The following is an 867-nucleotide window of genomic DNA, read 5'->3' as shown; positions in this document are numbered from 1 at the left end:
CAACTACACCAAGGGATCTATATGATCCACAATAGACTAAAGTAGCAAACACTAACACTATTTTTACCACCACGAACGCCCGCCCCGGCTAACGGGAGTACAGCAAGCAAGTCTGCAATGCTAGAAGCAACCGAACTTTTGACAAACAAACCTCCAACAACATAAGTAGGGATGGTAGACATACCAATGACCCACCAGAACTTCAATCCGAACCTGCGCTGAGGCCCACCTGTATATCGGTTGAGGGCGACGACGAAGCACAGACGGCATCTGCCGCCGGATATGAGCCGAGGACGTTCGCCAACAAGCAAGAACCACCGAACACCGCTCAGAAAACAAGAAAGCGGGGGGTCGCACACGTGCAGCCCATGACGACGATCGAGATCTGCATTGGCCTACTGGACCTGCGCAACGAAGTGGCTGCCCTGAGAAAGGAGCAGAGAGAAGAAAGAGCCAGCAGGATACAGCAACTAGACAGGAGCGAAGCCATGTTCAAGGACTTGGTGGATGCGTATGTGGGTATAACAACAACGGTAAAGGAGCTGAAAGCGGAAGTCACAGACAGGTTAAAGAATGAAGTAGTGGGCATAAACGAGAAGCTAGATACGATTGCGCACAAGTACGAAATCACGAAACGCACGAAGACAACCGTCGACCAACGTTCGAACTCAACTACAAAGGTGAGAAGTAAGGGTGCGGTGCAGAGAACAGGCAGACCCACTAGTGAACAAGAAAGGAAGCCTTTAAACTTGGCAACCCCGCTACCATGGAATCGGGTAGCGGGAGCGAGGACTGCTACGGCGAGGGTAGGACGCAAGAACGACCCGATAGTCATAAACGAAGAGCCGATCAGGCCGGAGGATGCAA

The 867-nt window shown here is 51.7% G+C and overlaps 1 protein-coding gene across 1 annotated transcript; it reads left to right on the top strand.

The window, feature by feature from the left end:
• Positions 1-368: 368 nt before the first annotated feature.
• GNI_189570 (hypothetical protein) lies at positions 369-680 on the top strand (the record flags this gene model as incomplete). The annotated part of the gene is made up of 1 exon (XM_011136382.1): positions 369-680. A coding segment is annotated over one exon (312 nt), but the record flags the coding sequence as incomplete, so codon positions are not given.
• Between the last annotated feature and the right edge of the window lie 187 nt (positions 681-867).

The sequence above is a fragment of the Gregarina niphandrodes genome (genome assembly GCF_000223845.1).
Source record: "Gregarina niphandrodes unplaced genomic scaffold scaffold00079, whole genome shotgun sequence".
NCBI classification, from domain to species: Eukaryota; Apicomplexa; class Conoidasida; order Eugregarinorida; family Gregarinidae; genus Gregarina; species Gregarina niphandrodes.
The sequence above is the reverse complement of the archived record's forward strand: the minus strand, read 5'-3'. Positions and strand labels throughout refer to the sequence as shown.